Consider the following 17,543-nt stretch of genomic DNA (forward strand, 5'->3'; position numbering starts at 1 on the left):
CCCGCCCAGGAGGCTTCTCAGGAAGGGCGCAGCCTCCGGGCACCGCCAACCGGGTCGGAGGGACGGACCGGCCCAGCCCCAGCCCGGCTAACCCGCCAGCGGGGACCCCCACTCACCGCCGCCAGCGCCGCGCGGACCCTGGGCCGTGGCTCCATGGGCGCGCCACCCGCACACGCGGGCCTGCCCGGGGCTCCCGCTCCCGGCCGCCCGCCCGCCCGCGGCCTCGGGCCCCGCCCCGCAGGGGAGTCGCCGGGGGCGGAGCCCCGCGGTTCTCGGGAAACCCCCACCCCCTCGGCCGCTCACCTGGGCACGGCGGCGGCGTGCGGCGACGTCCCCACCCCCCGCGGGCCGTCACCCGCGGCCACAGCGGCCCCGCCCCGCGCAGCCTTGGGGGGCTCCGGCGGGCCCCTCGCCCCTCCGCTCACGGCCCCGCCCGCCCGCCAGCAAAGGACTCTCGGAGCCGTACGAACAAGTCTTTATAAAACAACGGAAGCTCAATAAATACGCAGCGCGGCCCGCGCCGGAGGGGAGGGCGGCACGGGAGGGTCGCTCGGGCCGGGGGGCGGCGCGCCCGGGGTTCCCGCCTGGCGGCCCGCGGAGGGGTCAGGGCCGGCCAGCTGGGCCGAGAGGTCGGGGTCAGCGGCCGAGCCTCCTCCGCGTCCGTCCGCTGGCAAAGTGCGATCCGGCCGGAAGGTGGCAGCGGGGGCTCCCCGGGGGGCTGCTCGGGACCCGGGCTCAGACCTCCCTGCAGGGGGCGGGGGAGGCTTTCAGGGGCCACGCTCAGGGGCCACCGGACTTCCTCCCGCGCCCGCCGCAGGCTGAGACTCCCAGGCTCTGGGATCTGGGGCCCCGCCCCTTCCCGCACCTCGCCTGGGGTCTGACTCAAACCCCCTGTCCCCCCAACCCCCGCCCCAAGGCCCAGCCCCGTCTAGGTATGAGATTACCCCGCCCCCCCACAGCTGACTCAGCCCCGTACCAGGGTCTGACTCTACCCCGCCCACCCACACTAGGGTCCGCCCACCTTGGGTCTGACGCTGCCTCGCCCCTCGAGGTTGACAATCCCGCCCCTCGGCCCCGCCCACCTTGGGGTCTTACGCTGCCCCGCCCCTCACACTAGGGCCCCCCCTTGAGGCTGACTATCCCGCCCTACGAGGCCCCGCCCACCTTGGGGTCTGACGCTGTCCCGCCCCTCACACTAGGCCCCGCCCCTTGAAGCTGACGATCCCGTCCCCACTAGGCCCCACCCACCTTGGGTCTGATACTGCCCCGCCCCTCAAGGCTGACTATCCCGCCCTCACTAGGCCCCACCCACCTTGGGGTCTGCTGCTGCCCCGCCCCTCACACTAGGCCCCGCCCCTCGAGGATGACTATCCCGCCCCCACTAGTCCCCGCCCACCTTGGGTCTGATACTGCCCCGCCCCTCAAGGCTGACTATCCCGCCCTCACTAGGCCCCACCCACCTTGGGGTCCGCTGCTGCCCCGCCCCTCACACTAGGCTCCGCCCCCTGATTCTGACTGTCCCGCCCCCACACGCTAGGTCCCATCCGCTGACCTGGGGTCCGGGGTTCCTCCCTGCCCACCCTTGCGCCTACTAGTCTGGCCTGGCCCTCCCGCTCCTCTGGGGTCTGGGGCTGCCCGGCCCCGCCCGCCCACTCACGAGGCAGTGAGCGTGGAGTTGAGCAGCAGCGTGGTTCGGATGCGGTAGAGTTGGGCCAGCGTCAGCTTCCGGTGCTGGGGAGAGATCCCTGCGGGGGGCTCCGGCTGGGCCCGGGGAAGGGCCCCCCGCGGCAGCCCTCCGAGTCCGTCTGAGCAGCTGGCTCCACCCTCTAGCTCCGCCAACGGGGCGCCGCTGTCGGGGCTCCGTGTCCCCTGGCCGTGCCAGCCGGACTCCGCTCCCGGGGAGCCCTGAGTCCTGGTGCCGGGGCCGGTGGGCGCCAAGCACAGTTCCGACAAGCTGCGGCTGGGGCCGGGGGGTGCCCCGCGGGCGGCCGCCCCGCTCAGCAGCTGGAGCAGGCTGGCCTCGGACTTGGACTTGAGCAGGTGGGGCGGGCAAGGCGGCGGCAACTGGACAGGGGGGCGGCGGCGGCAGCGGCGGGGCGACGGGGGCGGGGAAGGGGCCTGGGGGAGCTCGGGGCGCACGGAGGCTGGCTCCGCCCCGGGGGCTGTGGCCCCAAAGTCTTGCAGGGAAGAGGGGGAGAGGGTGCCGTAGGCCGAGTCCATGGAGCAGGAGCGCCCGTCGGTGGACCCCAGCGGCAGCAGCTCGCTGGTGGGCGTGATGGACGAAGCGGTGGTCCCCAGGGAGGTCTCGTCGGACTGGGAGCTGAAGGGGCCGCCCTCGAATTCCGGAGTCGATGGGGTCGCCCCAGGCTCCACCACTACCATGGCCAGGGTCTCCGTGGAGCCGTCGGAGCCACTGCGGGTGGGAGAAAGTCAGAGTTGGGCCCAGGAAAGCGGCCCGGCCTGGACAAAGTGACAGGACTGGCGGGACCCCTGTGTGGCCCCCAGCTGCTGGCAGGGAGCGCAGGGGCTGGCAAGTTCTCTCAGCTCTGGGACTGGAGTGACAGGACAGCGGGGAGGGTGCTCGCCTTGTACACTGGCAACCCGGCACCCCAGATGGCCCCTCAAGCCTGCCAGGAGAGGTCACTGAGCAAGCCAGCATGGGCTCTGCACACCACTGGGCGTGGCCCCCAAGCGAAACCAAAATAAAAGAAAGTTCTCTCAGCTCTTGGGCCATAGTCACCGGGATAGGCCGAGAAGACTTTCCTGGCAGAACGGTGACAGGCTGGCACCTGCCACCCGGCGGCAGCGCCAAGGCAGCCAAGTGGGCACCCACGTTCAGAAGCCTGCATGTCCCGGGCCAAGTCCCCTCCAGGCGCTTCACATCCGGAGACCCTTTATTTTGGTTTCTGGGCCCACCTGGCGGATTCAGGACTTACTCCTGGCTCTGTGCTCAGGGCTCACTCCTGGTGGTTCTCAGAGGACCGTATGGGATGGGGGCGATCGGAAAGGAGTTGGCCTTCCGAGCACGGCGAGCATCAAAGGCCTGCACTACCTCTTGGGCCGCAGGGGGATACGGCCACACCTGCCCCCATCAGTGGCCTCGGAGTCAGAGGTCCTGGGCTGGCCTGCTGGGGACGCTGGGCGTGTGTACCAGTGCTGGGCATGCTAAATGGGTGTACCGGGGTGGGAACTCTGGGGGCTGTACCAGTGCTGGGAATTCTGGGAGATTCTATTAGCGCTGGGATGTGGGTATACCTAATGCTGGGGTGCTGAGAGTTCTGGGTGGGTATAATTCCAGGGGTATAATCCCATCAGTGTTGGGGTTGTGGGGGTGTGAGGCGGCCGTACCAGTGTTGGGAGTCTAGGCTGTGGGTGCTTTTGCGCAGGATGGTGGGGGAACTGGCAGCTGAGGCGCTGCTCTCTCCGCCGTCCTCCTCTTCCTCCTCCTCCTCGTCTTCCTCCTCCTCCTCCAGGCTTTGCAGGCTGGGCTGGCCCCCCGGCTGCTCCTGCGCGCGCAGCTGCTGCAGCTGGTTCTACAAGCGGGGGAGGGCGGGCTGTGAGCCACCGCTGCCTGGGGGGGGTGCCCCACCCGGCTGCCCACACCCGGCCCCCACCTGGGCATTGTAAATGGCCTCCACCCAGCCTCGGCACAGAGCCTGGCTGCTGGCTTGGAACGTGTAGGCCCCCACGGCACTGTGGAACTCATTCAGGTGGATGAGGAGGAAGGAGCCTGCGTGGAAGGTGGCCATGTCAGTGTGCCCCATGGCCCGGAGCCGCCTGCCTGCCCACCGCCCACCTGGGCATGGGGCCACCTCACCGGGGTCCCGGAGCTCCCGGCACACGAGCCTGTCCACCAGCAGTGGTGGCCGGATGACCTTGGTCCTCTCGGCCTTCTTCACTGCCTTGGTCACCAGGAGCAGGTCCGTGAAGAGGAAGCAGTACACGTCCATCTGGGGGGAAGCCCATGGGGAGGGCCAGGGACTCAGGCCAGCCTGTCTGCTGCCCGCCTTCCCCTGGGGGTACTCAGACTTGGACACCAGCCCTCTGCCCGGAGTGGAAGAAAAAGGAGGCGGGGTGGCTGCTTCACGGACTTCCACTAAGTCTCCATGCAAGGGAAGAGAAGGGGTGACTGCCAGCAGGGGTGATCTGAGCACAGAACCACAAGTAACCCCTGCGCATCGCCCGGTGCGGGCCCCATTTCAAAACAACAAAACCAGGTGCCTCTGGGGCCTCCAGCGGGTCCTGCAGCAGCTGATGGGCGAACAACTCAGGAGTGGGGGTCTGGCCTTCCTCGACCTACTCAGGGATTGGCCCTGCCCTCTGGGAGCACAGATGGCCTCTCTGGGCAGTGCCCCAGCTCTGCCATCAGGGCCTGGTGAGACGCACACAGCAGCGGGCCACCCTTCCTTCAGCACACTCCAGCCTGACGCGTGCTCACGTGCAGAGGGGGCAGGGACCAAGCCCCAGGGGAAGGTCGGAGCCCTGGACACACCTTGCTGTCCTTTCCCTCCTTCATCCGCAGGCTTCCTTCCAGCAACAGCTGACGTGTCTCCTCCGGGGAGGCACCAGGGATGGGCGCCGTCAGGTCCAGACGCAGGAATTCCTTCAGGAGCTGGGGATGGGGCCCGTAAGCTCAGGGCTGCCCAGAGTCACGGGGTAGGAGCAACCCTGCGCCGCGGTCGGCACACACCTTGTCCACCTCGTCATTGCTGCCCTCCACCACCTCGTAGGCGTCGATGCGGCTCCCCACAGCCGCCAGCCGCTGGCGCTCCTGGCGCTGCCGCATGCACGCGTTCACGTGGTGGATGAAGCGCTCCACCGAGTCGATCTGGGCAAGGGGCCGCGGGGCCACGGAGAGTTCAGGCCTGGGGTCAGTGCCTGCGTCTGGGGGCACCACCACCCTGCCAGCTCCCGCTGCCCTGATTACCATGGTGACCACAGCCTCCTTGGTGCGCGGCTCATCCGTCTTCCTCAGCACTGACTTGAGCAGCAGCGGGTACTTGGTGAGCCGCTGGTGGGGCTTGGCCAGCATGTCGCTCAGTTTCAGCCGCTGGCACTGCTGATGCTTCTCGGCCCACTGCAGCGGGGAGGGGTGGGCGGAGCTCAGGAAAGGCCACGCCCAGAGCAGGCCACGCCCAGAGCAGAGATACAGGCAGGCTCACCATAGGCCCTCGCCTAACATGCCACACCCACAACAGGAGAGCAGGCAGGCTCAAGATAGACCCCACCCTCACGACCCCACACAGGGCAGGGGATGGGCGAGCTCACGATAAGCCCCGCCCCAATGTGCCACGCCCACCGCGGCTGCAGGAGAAGTGGGCAGTCTCACACTAGGCCCCACCCACGCCTGTCCCGCCCAAGGCAGGGGGGGGAATGGGCGGGTTTGCAATAGGCCCCGCCCCACCCAGGGAATGGGCAGGCTCGCGATAGGCCCGCCCAGGGCAGCACGGGGGGGGGGGGGGGGGAATGGGCAGGCTCACAATAGGCCCCGCCCCACACAAGCCCCGCCCAGGGGGCAGGGAATGAGCGGGCTCGCGATAGGCCCGCCCCGCGTATGTCCCGCCCAGGGCAGCAGGGGAATGGGCGGGCTCGCAATAGGCCCCGCCCCAGCACGGCGTGTGGGCGGGGCTCCTTAGACCATTCCCGCCCCTTCCGCACCACCCTCCGCAGCCCTCACCGTGACGTAGGCCCGGAAGAGGTCGTTGTCGCGCAGCAGGCCCCGCATGTACTCCATGCAGCCTTCCTCCTCCATGCAATACCGGGTGTAGGGTTTGAAGAGCGAGCCGAACTGCGCGGGCACAGCACGTGGGCTCGCTGCAGCGCCGCCCTTCCTCCCGCTCCCACCCCATCTGGGTGCTGGGTCCGCAGGGGCACAGACCGACACCCCCGCCTTCGCGTCCCGGGGCCACCGTACCATTTTGAAGCCCTTGAGGAAGTCGCAGGGTTGCATCAAGGCCCGCGTGCGCCGCGCCTTCTCCAGCACCGGTGCCATCACGCTGGCCCACAGCCGCCGGTGCAGCCGCGCGATCTCCGGGATGTTGCTGAACAGTCGCTCCGCCTCCACCTGGGGCCGGCAGGTACGATGGGCCCCTCCCTCCCGCAGCCCCGCCCTGTCCACTCCGCCCGCGGCCCCCGCCCCCCGTCCCCTGGGCACCTCGCACAGCAGCCCGGACTCTTGCAGGTTCAGAAGACAGCACAGGAACAGCTGTGGGGCGCAGAGAGCTGCCGTGTGCATGGGGGCGCCAGCCGCCAGACCCCGCCCCACCCGAGCCCAGACCCCTTGTCCGAACTCCGGCTCCCAGGAGGCGCTGGAGAGAGCCAAGCCTCCTGAAAGGAGAGCCCACCTGCCTTGCCTCACCCAGGAGGATGCTCTCGGGGCCCTCACGTCAAGCAGTCCTGCCTCGGTTTGGTTCCATCGGACTTTTTTGGCCATGCCAGGGCGCCCAGTGCCACTTTCTCCCCCACCTTGGCTGGTCCTCCCTTCATGTTTTCATCTGAGGGGCGCCCTCCCTGATCCCCCAGGCTCAAGCCAGGGATAGACGCTTCCCCCGGGAACAAGGTCGCTGCACACGACCTGGTCAGCGTGCCCAGCAGGTGTCAGGCCTCACTGAGGAGTGGACGGGCCAAAGCCTGAGGCCTGAGCTCCTGCAGCCGGGGGCCCTCTCCCTTACCCTCCCACCCCGGGGCCTCTGCAGACACCTGGGCGCTGTGGCGTGGCACTCACGTTGGTGATGACCCGCAGTTTCTTGATGTAGGAGGCTTCGGTGTGCAGGAGCTCCCAGATGGCCTCCTGCTGGTGGCTCTGTCGCCGGCTCAGCTTCTGCAAGGAACAGGCGCCCGCGTGGGTGCAAGGCGCGGGGAGCAGCCTACACTGGATATTTGTTCTGGCGGGGACCCAGTGGTCCCCCCAAGTTCTGGCCCTTCCTTTCCCACCAAAACAGCTAACGAGGGCCAGAGCGACACAGTCCAGCGGGGAGGGCATTTGCCTTGCAAGTACGTAACCAACCCGGGTTCAGTTCCCAGCATCCCATATGGGACCCTAAGCACTGCCAGGTGTGATTCCTGAGTGCTTAGCCAGGAGTGACCCCTGAGCATCGCCAGGTTTCGCCCCAAAACCGAATAAGTCAAGAAATGAACAGTGGAATGCCCTACGATTGTTTCAGCTGGCCTGTTCCCCAGCCTGGGCAGGGCTGCGGAGGGAAGGGCGGGCACGGGCAGCACCCACCTCGTGCCCGTCAATGAGCTCCCGCCAGCTGTCCTCCAGTCGCAGGCAGGCCTCGTCCTCCTCCTCGTCCTCATCCTCCTCCTCCTCCCACGAGTCGTGGTCGAAGCGTAGCCGCCGGGGCAGTCGCGGCAGCCCGAAGAGCCCGTAGGCATGCAGCTTGCCTTCCAGCTGCTCCAGCTTGTCCACCTCCTGCCAGGAGGCCGGAGGGTCAGGGGCCAGGTCCGGGTCAGGATCCAGCTGCCCGCCCACCCACCCACGGCCCATGGGAGCACGTACCCGGCCGAAGGCGCCGGCGCTGGGGCTGGAGCTGAAGAAGCCGCTGAAGCGACTGGCCGCCCGGTTCTTCCAGCTGTCACTGGGCAGAGAGCAGCTGGACGGCACGGGGGGCTCCTGCCCAGGGATGCTCGCCTCCCCCAGGAACTCGGACATGTTCTTGCGCCGGCGGCCCGGAGCCTGGGCAGAGGGTGGGCATGGTCAAGCCTCCCAGCGCCCCCTGGTGGGCTCGGGGAGCTCAGCCAGCCTGGGCAGACGGCGGGCATGGTCAAGGCCCACAGTGCCCCCTGGTGGACTTTGGGAGTGGACGGGTGGACAGGTGGGCATGGTCAAGGCCGACAGCACCCCTACCCTCCTATCTCCACCACCCCCCCCCCCGTGGGCTCCCGGAGCTCAGCCAGCCTGGGGGACAGGAGGGTTTCAAGGGCAAGACCCTGGAAAGATGGCTCCCAGCACACAGCCCAAACTGCTGCCCAAGGGGGTGTCACTGTCACTGTCCTCCCGTTGTTCATCGATTTGCTCGAGCGGGCCCAGTAACGCCTCCATACTCAGACTTCTTGTTACTGTGTATGGCGTATCGAATACGTCACGGGGAGCTTGCCAGGCTTTGCCGTGTGGGCAAGATACTCTCGGTGGCTTGCCGGGCTCTCCGAGAGGGGCGGAGGAATCGAACCCGGGTCGGCCGGTGATGGCATTCAAATGCTCAGCTACCAATGGATCATGACACGGGGGCACTTACACAGCAAGGGACCCAGTGTCCCCAAGATGAAATGGTCACATACACACTTACTGCACACACTCTCTTTCTCTCACATACAAACACACACACACACACACACACACACCATACACACACCATACACAATCCCTGGGCACTAGAAGGTTCCAAGACCAGACCCTCTCTGGAGTCCAGCTGGTTCCAGAGACGGTCCCTGCTTCCCCAAACTGGCCCCATGCCCAGAAGGGGAGACCAGCACCCCAGGAGCGGGCGGCCAGGGGCTGACTCCACCCCCACCCCCACCCCGAGCCCCTCCTCACCAGGATGTCCAGGCTCTCCCGGCGGCTCTGGGGGTCCATGCGCTCTGGGGCAGGGGGCCCTGCCCCGGCTGGTCGCAGGATTGGCAGGCTCAGGGACTTGGCGTCCTTCACGCCCTGGTCCACTTTCCCCTCGTCCCCTGGCTTGGCTGGGGTAGCAGCAGGAGAAACAAGGAGAGGCTGAAGGGACCCTGATCCCTGTCCTGCGGCTGCAATCCCGCCCACCGTGCCCCCCCCCCCCGACCCGCAGGTGGCAAGGCTGCCCAATGGGCCCCATCCAAGGCACAAGCCCTCTGTGTGCCCGGCCCGCCCTCCCTGCCTGACCCGCTGGCAGCTCACCTTTGACCCGCAGGTAGTGCCCCCCGAATCTGTAGGCCTCGAAGGTGAGGGACAGTGGGGTGTTGGACTGGTCCAGGTAGATGTCCGTCTTGCCCAGCGAAAGGCCTTTTCTCTCGAAGACTGGCTGCAGCACCTCCCTGACCCAGGACATGGGTGAGGAGGCTGGGGGGGGAGGGGGCGCCCCGTGACCCCGACAGCCCCTGGCTCCCCCAGGCCCCTACCCCAGAGACTTCTTCCTCATGGCCGGCACGATCTCCGTCTCCACGGCCACGCTCAGGTCAAACTTCAGGGTGAAGCATTCCTTGCTTGGGTCCTGGACAACGACGTGGCTCTCGTCGGCCGTCCCACACCCCCCACCCCCGCCACCCTCAGTCCCAGGCTCCAGATCGGGGACCCTGGCAGGGGAGGGAACTGAACACAGGGGTCTCCCTGGCACTCTGGAGACCCCCGACACGTCCCAGGCGGGCAGGGTGCCCCTAAGGGCCCCCCCCCCGCCTTCCTGAGAATCCTGCCCGCTGGCCGGGGAGGGGTCTTACATCTGTGTGTCTCCTCCTCGCCTTCTTCTTGGACAGCTTCAGGCCCGTGCCCCTCCGATCCCTGCCAATGAGAGCAGGCAGAGGTGGGTGCCCTGGCAGAGGCCTCGGGAGCCGCGGGCCGTGCGCCCCCTGCTGGCCGGTGCCAGAGTCACACTCCACGGCTCCACACCTGCCTGGGCCACCTTTGCTGTCACCCACCCATTTGCATCACCCACCCTTTGCCATCCACGCAGACTTCTTCCTCCTCCTCCAAGTCCACTGCGGGGCTGGTGCGGGGGGGACACGAGCGTGTGGACACGTTCCGGGCCAGGACGGAGCCTGTGGGGTGAAGCGGGAGGGAGGGTCTCCGTCAGTCCCCTCCCCCCTCTCAGACCATTCTAGCTTTCTAGCAAGGCCAACCCTGGCACCTCCTACGGTCCCCAAGGCACCCCCAAGGGCCACTACTGAGCATGGCCTCGCGTGGCCAGGAGTCCGGGAGGGGGCAGAAAAAAAGGCCCCGGGTAGTGTCTGGCCCCGTCTCAGTCCCTGGCTCAGTCCTCTCACTGGGATCCGAAACCCCCACCTCTGGGCCTGTGGGGGAAGGAACCCGAGTCCTCGGCTCCCCGTCCCCCACTCTGCCACCACACCCGACGTCCCACGCTCCCCTCCCCCCCTCCCCCGCAGAGGAGACAGTCCTTTTGTCCCTCTGACCAGCTGGGAAACGAGCCCAAAACTTGACATTTCCTGCCGAGCCCGGGGTCCCGGGAGGCGGGCCTGGGTCAGGCCCCACTCACCAGGAAAGGCTCCCTCTGCCCTGCCCCGCCCCTCCCCCACCCAGTGGAAGGGTCCCCACTGTCCCCCACCCTGGGGCTCTCCCCTGCAGGCAGCAGCCCTCGGAGACGGTGCCCAAGACACCAGCACGATGGTCCCGAGTGTTTTCTCACGAAACTCTCGCCGGTCGGTCGAGAGTGACAGCATAGCAGGGAGGGTGGGTGCTCGCCTTGCATGGGGCTGAGCCCAGGCACCCACTGTGCCCCCCCCCCCCCCACCGAGCCCCATCGGCAGTGACCTCTGGGTGCAGAGCCAGAAGGAAGCCCGGAGCACTGCTGGGCGTGGCTCAACAATAAATAGATGATTAAAAAATAAAGTACAGGTCAAAAACCAGGCGGCTGGTCGGCGCTGGGCCTTGGGTGCGAGAACGGATTAGGAGGGGCGGGGGGAGGGGAGGGGAAGGAAGCGGCGGATGGAGGTGACGTGGGGAGGTGACGTGGGGACAATGGCTGAGGGTCCTGGATATGGGGACAATGGCTGAGGCGCTTTGGCGGCAGGTGGAGTAATTAACCATCAGTGCCAAAGCTGCCACCCCCATGCTATCTAAACCATCATTTTGGTTTGGCTTCCTCGGGGCTCTGTGCTCGGGGGTCTTTCCTGGTGGTGAAAGGGGCCAGGAACTGAGACCTAGCCAGCCACAGCAAGCATCCCGCCCTCTGCTGCTGTCTCTCCAGCCCTGCCTAAACTGTAAATTTTGGTTTGTTTGGTTTTTGGGGCCACGGCCAGCAGTGCTCAGGACTTACTCCTGGCTCAGTGCTCAGGATCACTGCTGGGAGGGCTTGGGGACCATAATGGGGGGTCAGGGATCGAACCTGGGTCGGCTGTGCTCGAGGAGGGTGCCCTACCTGCTGTGCTAGCACCCTAATGGTAAGTTCTTTTCAAATAAACCAAGAGTGGGCCGAGAGGGCCAGGAAGCCCTCGGTGACGGGGTGGCCAGTGCCAGGAGCCCAGCTAGTGGGGAGGGGGCCTGGGGGCCCAGCGGCTCTGCACTCACCTTGGGGGGGCAGGTCGAAGCGGACATGGCCGTCATAGTGCATGGCGCTGTGGAACCTGTCGTCACAGACCTGGCAGAGGCTGCGGGGGCCCTGGTGGTGCAGCTGGCAGTCGACGTGGTGGCATTCCTGCGGGGGTAGGGTAGAGTGGGGGTCGGGCTGGGCCCGCCAGGGGGCACCACCTGCCCCCCCAGTCATCCATGTCCTTCTCCTGGCTGTCCGGGGCCCATCCAAGCACCAGGTCAGTGTGTGCCAAGCAGGAGAACGTGTCCCCTCTGAGGGACACGGAGTCAAGTCAAGCTCTGCCCAAGGGGTGCAGAGAGAGGAAGTGACCGGGAGAAAGCCGGGGCACCTGAGTGTCAGGGCAGGACTCCTGAGCCGTAGAGAGGCACCCCACCATGCCACCCCACCCTAGGGGTCACCACCTCTCCCCTCTCCTTCCTTCAGCGCCCCCTGTTCTGTCCACACTGCCCCGCACCTGTGCCATCTGGGGATTCTCACGTCCCATTCCCCCGATCCCGCAGGAACCCTCCTTGCGGGGTGACAGGGTGGAGTGGAACTGGCGTGGCGGCGGTGGGCGGGGCTGAGTGGGCCAGGGGGCGGGGCTGAATGGAAGAGGCGGGGCCTAACGAGTCAGGGATGGGGGGCCTGGTGGGTGGGGCCGAGCAAAGCAAGGGGTGGGGCCTAATGAGTCAGGGGCGGGCCTGGTGGCTGGTGTTGAGTCCATCAGGGGGCGGGGCAGGCAGTGACTGGGCGGGGCCTGATGAGCCTGGGGCGGGGCCTGGTGGCTGGTGCGGAATGGCAGGGGGCGGGGCAGGCGGTGAGTGGGCGTGGCAGAACTCCCGAGGCTCAGGGGGTGCACCCACCTTCCAGGGATCTGCAGCCTCAGGCGCCTGGGGTGGGCGGGACAGGGGTGCAAGGACCCGGCGTCTCAATCCCAGACTGCCACTCCCACGTCCTCCCCCTCCCCTCTTCTTCTCCCACAGTGCCCCCCAAACATTGGCCGGGGATTCCCCACAGTGGGTTTTTTTTTTCAGTGTTTTGGGCCACACCTGGAGATGCTTCCTCCTGAATCCTCCTGGGGAGGGGGGGATGTCTCAGGGCCAAACCCGGGTCTGTCATGTGCAAGGCAAGTATCCCTCATCCTAACCCTCAGCCCCTGACTTTAAAAATATATATACAGATATTTCAAGGCAGGGGCCAAGGCGAGAAAGCTCAGTGTTAGAGCACGTGTGACACTGGCATGGAAAAACTAAAAAGGAAGATAAAAATGACACAATCAGGGGCTGGACAGAGAGGACAGTGGGGAGGGCGCTTGCTTGGTACACACCCAGCCGGGTTCGATCCCGGCATCCCATAAGATCCCCTGAGCGCCATCTGGAGTGATTCCTACGTACAGGGCCAGGAGCATCGCTGGGTGTGGCCCCCAAACAACTAAACAAAATGCCACCCAAGACAGAAAGCCCTGGTGGAGCTCGGAGGTGTCACATAGGCAATGACTGGGCACACTGACCCTGCCAGTCTCTCAGTGTTCACACTCCCCTCCCTGGTGCAGAAACGTGCCCCATCTCAGAGTGGGGACCCCTCCTGCAGGCATTCTGTGGTGCTTGAGGGGTGCTGTCTGATGGCGCAGAGGCCTCTGCAAGCCCACCAGGTGACTGGGGTGTTGCCTGCCCCTGAACGTAGGACCCCCACCATCACGGGGCTTCCTGGCCCAGACTATCAAGTCTCTGAGCGGGGAGTCCACCGTGAAGACCCTCAGTGTGGACATGAGTGAGGGCCTTGGGGGTTTTAGGGACGTGGAGTGCTGCAGGCCAGGACAGACTCCGTGAAGTCCCCTTCTTCTACATGTCTGTTGGCAGTAACACAGGATGTCCTGGCGCCCGCCCCCCCCCATCCCTCCCCAAGGGTTGGAGTGTCCACCGATGGCCTAGCCTAAAGGTGAGAGTTTCTTCTCCTGTTCCCAACCACTGACCCCCAGTCCCTCTCAGACTCTGCTGGCCTTTACCTCCGGTTCCAGCCCTCATCGCACACCACCTCCATGCTGGGGACCCCACGATGTGGCATCCGGCAGGGATGTGGCCTGGGTCACCATGGGTCACTGCCTCCTCCCCGCAGGTTTTGCCGAGCATCCTGAACCTCAGCCAAATGAGGAGATGCTCTGAGCTTCCCCAGGCTGACCCGAAGCTCCACAGATCGTGTGCTGTGTGGGATATAACAGCACACAGGGCCAGGGAGTAGATGAGGTGAAGGTCAGCTGGCGCAGAGAAGAGGGCCAGAGGCAGCGCCACCGGGCAGAACCCTGTTCCAGAGGGAGGTGGCAGCACCCATCTCCAAGCCGGGGAAGCAACAAGCATCCAAGCACATGGGCTCAGACAGGACCGGGAAGGCTCCCAGTGCCCCGAGAGGGACAGATGTGTGCTGGTCACACCCCACCCCGAGTGGTGTTCAGTAGTTACAGTAAAAAACGAAACAAAGGGCGGGGAGCGATAGTATAGCAGGGAGGATGTTTGCCTTGCCTGCAGCCGACCCGGGTTGGATCACTGGCACCGCATATGGTCCCCAGAGCACGGCCAGGAATAATTCCTGAGTGCAGAGGCAGGAGAAACCCTGAGCACCACCGGGTGTGGTCCCCATATCCCCAAAAATGAGACACAAAAAAGGTGTCATTTTTTGTCACTTCCTGGAAATTGATCCGGTTCAGTCTTGGTGCTGGGGACGGAACTCGGGGTCTCCCTTTTGAGGTTTGCAGCTCTACCTGAGCCCCATCCCGGGTCCTGTGGGGTCACCTTGACTCTTTCTGCCGCCGCACCCCACTGGGCCAGCCGTTCTGAACATTCCATTCCCCCCCCCCACTTCCATCTCTGTCGCTCTCACCAGCCCTCCAGCCCAGCTCAATCACCATGACTCAGAGCCGGGTGGCTGTCCCCACCTTACCCGCACTAGAGGACCCTGTTAGGAGTCACACCTCCACCCGCTGGCGCCTCCCACCCTGAAGTTCGGTGAATCTCAACGGCGCACGCCACGCCCGCCCCCACTTCTGACTCACCTGGCTTCACCCACTCACCTCCTGTTCCCGCCCGATTCACTCAGGCCCGCCCCCTTCCGGTTGGTACCAGTCACCAGACCCCGCCCCTGGCTCATCAGGCCACGCCCACTCACCGCCTGCCCCGCCCCCTGATTGACTAACCACCAGTCACCAGACCCGCCCCTGATTCATTAGGCCCCGCCTGTTCACCACCTGCCCCACCCCTTGCTTCGCTCGGCCCCACCCACCAGCCACCAGACCCCGCCCCAGACTCGTTAGGCCCCGCCCCTCCCACTCAGCCCCGCCCACCACCGCCAATCCCACTCCACCCAGTCACCTCGGGAGGAGGAGGGTTCCTGCAGGGGGAGTGGGACGTGAGAGTCTCCAGATGGCACAGGTGCGGGGCAGTGTGGACAGAGCAGGGGGCTGAAGGAAGGAGAGGGGAGAGGTGGTGACCCCAGGGTGGGGTGGCATGGCAGGAGTGCCTCTCTGCGTCTTTCTCACGGGGCCCTGACTCCTTGCTAAGGCCCCTGCCGCTGTGATGGAGCCTCGAGCCCCATCCCGCACCGCTCCTCCCTGCCCCTGTGCTCTCGGGGGCTCTGTGACCTGGGGACCCCAGCACCCAGCCACACTGGGTCGTGTCCTCAGTGCTGCGACCAAGTGGGTGAGCGCTGGAGCCCCTGAGGAAAGAAGGGTTCCCGCCTCCCTGTCCCCTGGGGGCTCCCCGCTCACGGGGCAGAGGGTCCCAGCCAGGACCACGGGCTCCTCCTAGGAGGCGAGGAGGAATCGGGTCATCCCTGCCGGCCAGTGGACGTGAGGCTTTGTTTTGGATCACACAGCCAGTGACCAACCGGGGCTGTCAGATCCCAGACCCTCCTCACATCCTCCCCATGACTTGGCAGCCGAGGGGGAGGAAATCAAACCGGCCATGCTCGATGCTCGGACCCCTGTGGGACCCAGCAGATGAAATGGGCATGCAGGGGGGGGGGGGGTAGCCAGGAGAGTCCGGTTAGAGGAGCTGGGCCCTGGGCAGGCCACTGTGGGCATCACAGCCTGTGCCCCCTGATTCCAGGGCGCCTGCACTGCACCCAGGGGTGGGGGGGGAGGTTGAGGGAGGGGACCCCTTCACAGGCCAACGGGGGCTGTCCATCCCATCACGCTGCCCACAGTGGGTCTGGCCTTGCAGATCCTGGGACAGCCGCCCCCCCCCACGCCTCCTCGGGCCAGTACCTCAGGGAAGGTCCGGTCCCCATCTGCCAGCGCCACTTGGTGGCCCGCCCCTCCCCCAGGCTGGCAGCCCTCGCGGCACCAGCCCCTCCCCCGTCCAGGCGCCTCAGGATGTCCCCAAGGGCCTCAGAAGCTGGTGCCAAGCTGGCGCTGCTGAACCACGGTGTGGGGGATCTCACCGGGTCCTGGGGGTGGCCTGGCTCATCCCGAACATGTCCCTTCTATTCCCTGGGCCGGCGCTCAGAGGGCACACAGGGAGCCGAAGCCCACAACCATGTAAGCAAGAGCCCTGAGACAGGCAGGGACGGGACCCCCGCCGCGACAGCGCCCTTCCTGTCCCTTCTACACTCCAGCAGCCACTCACAGCCCCAGACCCCACCAGCCAGCCCTGGGCGCCTCCTCCCCTCCTGTCATCATGACACCCATCAGTGCCATCACCACTGTCACTGCCGCTCGCTGCCCAGGACCCGGCTGACCTCCGCTACGGCCACCCACCCCCCAACCTCAGGACACCCAGTGGCTGGGGGCTACTCACTGAATGCAGCAGGCCTGTTGGAGAATGATCCAGAACCCCCCTGACGGCACCCACCGGCAGAAGCTGGGGTGGGCAGACTCCCTGTGTCCCCACCCCTCCCCGAGGGCTGGGCAGCGCGGCTAGGGGGGCTGCCCCGGACCACCCCCTGGTTCTGCACCCCAGCGGCGGGACCAGCCCGGGAACGGGCAGGAGGGGCCGCCAGAACGCCACCTCCACGGCCAGGAAGGACCCCGACTCTCGGGGGAGGGCCCCCTCCCCCCGGGATCCCCCACCGGCGGTTTCTGGGCCCTCCCCGGGAAGCAGGGGCGGGGGGCGGAGACCCCCAGCCCGGGCGGCGGCGCGGGCGCCCCTCCCCGCCTACCTGGGCTCCCCCGCGGCGGGCGCGACCCCCGGCGGCGCAGGGCGGCGGCGCGGGGCCGGGCCTGGACACGCCGGGGCCGGTGCCCATGGCGGCCGGAGGGAGGGGCCGGCGGGGCCGCCCGCGGACACCGCGCCGGCCGCTTCCTGCCATTGTGCGGCCGCGCCCGCCGGACACCGGGCCCGGGGCCCCCGCCCGCCCCGCGCAGGCTCCGGGGGCGCCCCCTCCCCGGCGGCAGGAAACGCATCTTAGGCCCGCCCCTTCGGCCTGGACCCCCGCCCCACCCCCACCCCGCCGGGAGGGGTCCCACGGACGGACGTGGGAGGGGTGGCCCCACATCCAGCCCGGGACCCTCCCCCTTCTTCCACCACGGACTTCCCCCACTCCGGCCGCACATCCGGCGCGCAGTCACCCTGGCCCCTGCAGGGCAGGAGCACACACGAGCACACGCACACGCACACACGCATGCACAAGCGTACACGCACACGTACACACACGCACATGCATACACGCACAAGTACACACACATGCGCACACGCACACACGCACAAGCACGTGCACACGCACATGCACACACACGCACAAGCACGCACACACGCACAAGTACACGCACATGCGCACACGCACACATGCGCACACGCACACATGCGCACACGCACACATACACACACGCGCACACATGCACAAGCACATGCACACACGCACAAGCACACACAAGCACACGTACACACACAAGCACATGTACGCACATGCGCACGTGTACACAAACACATGTACACGCACAAACACACGTACGTGCGCACACGCACACATGTATACACACACACACATGCACACACAGGCGTGCGCACAGTATAACCGGGAGGACTCAGGACCCCTCCCCTTGCAGACACACACGCACACATGCGGTGTAACTTCGACAGGCCCCCCACACACACAGTCTAACCCCGACCCCTCGCCCTGCCTTCTGGAGCCCAGGAGACACACCCCCACAAGCAGCCTCCCTGTCCTCCTGCCTCCCCGTGGCCTGGGCACTCCAAGTTCAGGTCCACTCCAGAGTTCCAGTGGCGGGAGCCGAGACCGCCACCAGGGGGCGCTGGAGAGAGGCCACCGGGGCTGGGACCTGGGGGAGTGTCTCAAACCCCTCTCAGAGAGCGGGCGCTGGGCCCCCACCCAGGGCATGTG

General features: G+C 66.7%; 2 protein-coding genes across 2 annotated transcripts in view; one reads left to right on the forward strand and one right to left on the reverse strand.

Annotated features, from left to right (window-relative positions):
- Positions 1-17,543, forward strand: part of ZBTB48 (zinc finger and BTB domain containing 48) — a 299,924-nt gene that overhangs the window by 230,113 nt on the left and 52,268 nt on the right. The gene's annotated exons all lie outside the window — the stretch shown is intronic.
- PLEKHG5 (pleckstrin homology and RhoGEF domain containing G5) lies at positions 585-11,315 on the reverse strand. Its single transcript, XM_056124954.1, has 20 exons — positions 11,213-11,315; positions 9,624-9,726; positions 9,409-9,469; positions 9,094-9,185; positions 8,873-9,009; positions 8,537-8,682; positions 7,502-7,678; positions 7,226-7,414; positions 6,725-6,820; positions 6,155-6,205; positions 5,915-6,064; positions 5,678-5,788; positions 4,928-5,077; positions 4,691-4,828; positions 4,493-4,612; positions 3,818-3,950; positions 3,615-3,730; positions 3,349-3,533; positions 1,658-2,413; positions 585-745 (listed from the first exon to the last, which is right to left on the reverse strand). Exons 1-20 carry the CDS (start codon positions 11,253-11,255, stop codon positions 736-738), a joined length of 2,964 nt encoding a protein of 987 aa, XP_055980929.1. The 5' UTR covers positions 11,256-11,315; the 3' UTR covers positions 585-735.

The sequence above is a fragment of the Sorex fumeus genome, unplaced genomic scaffold (genome assembly GCF_029834395.1).
Source record: "Sorex fumeus unplaced genomic scaffold, SorFum_2.1 ptg000054l, whole genome shotgun sequence".
In the NCBI taxonomy this organism is placed as follows: domain Eukaryota; kingdom Metazoa; phylum Chordata; class Mammalia; order Eulipotyphla; family Soricidae; genus Sorex; species Sorex fumeus.

Excerpts from the sequence above, each read along its gene's own strand:
- PLEKHG5 (XM_056124954.1), bottom strand. The coding sequence starts at position 11,255 with ATGCACTATGACGGCCATGTCCGCTTCGACCTGCCCCCCCAAG. Across the intron at positions 9,186-9,408 it reads CGAGGAGGAGACACACAGAT|GACCCAAGCAAGGAATGCTT; the intron begins GTAAGACCCCTC and ends GTCGTTGTCCAG. Across the intron at positions 3,951-4,492 it reads AGGAGGGAAAGGACAGCAAG|ATGGACGTGTACTGCTTCCT; the intron begins GTGTGTCCAGGG and ends GCTTCCCCCCAG.